General features: G+C 33.7%; 1 protein-coding gene across 1 annotated transcript in view; it reads right to left on the bottom strand.

The window, feature by feature from the left end:
* Positions 1–796: 796 nt before the first annotated feature.
* Positions 797–2,127, bottom strand: part of LOC106101506 (keratin-associated protein 19-2-like) — a 4,133-nt gene continuing 2,802 nt past the window's right edge. The window contains exons 3-4 of the mRNA XM_013280748.1: positions 1,465–1,497; positions 797–1,139 (exon numbers count right to left, since the gene is read on the bottom strand). Of these exons, the coding sequence (XP_013136202.1) occupies positions 979–1,139; positions 1,465–1,497 (194 nt within the window). The 3' untranslated portion in view covers positions 797–978. The remainder of the gene's footprint in view (positions 1,140–1,464; positions 1,498–2,127) is intronic.

Below are 2,127 nucleotides of genomic sequence, written 5' to 3'. Positions count from 1 at the left end.
AAGTTTTTGCTATTCTATAACGGTAGGAGTCTTCATAAACAACGAAAAAAGCTAAAATCGTAAACTAAACCTAAAGATGTGAACAATGCTTGGCTATACATAACATTTATACTTCGTTTAATATTCATATACTACAATCTAAAGATGTTTAAGAGTTTTCTTGAAACAATATATAAAAGGCAATCGCTCTTCGCTTATAAATTAGAACATTTAAGTTGTTTTTATAGTAATTAGAACGTTTAGTTATCAGTGTAACGTTGAAAAGTAGATCTACTTCTTAAGTACGGGATTATGAAGCTGAAACATTAACAAGAGGAATTTTAACTCCATTTTATAGTTAGAAGGGAGATATGAACCTTTCACTTTCAATGTATAAAAATCAAAAAGATACGACAGATTAAAAAAATGTTCAAACAAAAAATGTCACATTTTCGCAACATCTGGATAAAATTATCCACAAAAGAATAATATTTTACAGTTGCCACTTAATTTTTCATTCGGGAACGTCCAAGCGAGTAGGGCTGTCAACTATGAGACGAATGTCATGTTACTCGTATGTATGATCGTCGTCTACTTTAGTAAGCCAAATCTGCATTTAAGTACCTTTTAAGTAAGCATTAAACGTCCTTTAGTGACGTGGTCATATCTAGCTATATTTTCTGTTTTAATACTGAATTAATGTTATGTGTATATTTGACGTTGACAGCCCTAACACAAAGCTGTATCTCATTCAAGCCGCGTGTTTCAGTCATTTGTGATTCCAACGAACACGACACCAGGGGAATGAAAATCTTCATTTAAAATGTATATTTTATTATGTATTTACAAAATGTCAACAAATTCGTACATCAATTACAACTAAAGAAGAGGTTATAAAGTTCTAACATTTATATACAGGTGTGGCAGCTCCTTAAATCTCCTTAGTTTAAAATTTACATTGAACACAAGTCATGAAAAGTTAATTAATTGTTTAATTTATTAGTAGTATCCGAGCCCACCGTATCCGCCGAGACCGCCGTATCCGCCGTATCCACCATATCCACCGTATCCGCCGTATCCACTGTGACCTCCGTATCCATTGTATCCATATTTGTAAGGTCCACTGCCGTAGTAACCGTAACCGATATTTCCGCCATAACCTAAAATAAGGCATGTTATTTTAAGTCTTAGTGCTATAATAATAAGGTAAGAGAATGAAGCTTAAGATGTCGGTAGAGACCCATTATATACGGCTACATTAAGGCCATGTCCCACGATTCTTGTAAATTTGTCAAATAACAATCGAACGTATAAAATATGTGATGGAAGTATCGGATTTTGGTACTCTACTCTATCTGACAGTGAGGTCACTTATACGTTATTTGAGCCTCTATCAGCCAGTGGTGGTACAGGCCCTAAATATCACGATTCTAAATTATTATCAATGTGGTACGTTTAAGATTAACGTAAAACGTTCTCACTTACCGGAGTACCCGACCAGACCGCTGCCTACTCCGTCTGTAAACAAATACAAAATGTATTACATTAAATAATACGAAATGAAATATTAACAGGTTTAAAACCATGTTTTAAAGTATTATTCTTATTTTCTATTGCTCTGTATGATATTCTTAAAGATAATGTTTACAATATCTTTTTATTCAAGCGTGACCAATTGTTGAAGCCAGATGAAGCTGCGCTGCGCTGGGCCGCGCCGCTCCGCCTGCGCCGTGTCCGTGTCGCACGAGCGCCCGCGAGCAGTGTTCAATGTTCAATATTCAATGTTAAGGTTGATGTAATAGTGTAACAATGTACAATGTTAAGGTTAATCCAGTTTTATAATTTTTATATTGATAGGTTATTTTTATTATTAAGTTCCTAGAGTTTAATTTTCAGTTAAAATCTAAATTGTGGTATACTATTTTTCAATATGTGTTTTCTTGTCGTATTTACTTACGACGTTGATGTATATTTTTAGTGTCATTATGTTTCGCTTACCCTAATTTTACTAACAACTAAAGTGTTCAATTTGAATAAAAACGCAACTAACACGTCAACTGCAACACGAAGACGATTATTCTCTGGATCGTTAAGTTTTATGGAAATTACTCTTTTAAAATAGATCCTACAAAAAATAGATTAAGTACA

Source organism: Papilio polytes, unplaced genomic scaffold (assembly GCF_000836215.1).
Source record: "Papilio polytes unplaced genomic scaffold, Ppol_1.0 DF823980.1, whole genome shotgun sequence".
Classification (NCBI taxonomy): Eukaryota; Metazoa; Arthropoda; class Insecta; order Lepidoptera; family Papilionidae; genus Papilio; species Papilio polytes.
The sequence above is the reverse complement of the archived record's forward strand: the minus strand, read 5'-3'. Positions and strand labels throughout refer to the sequence as shown.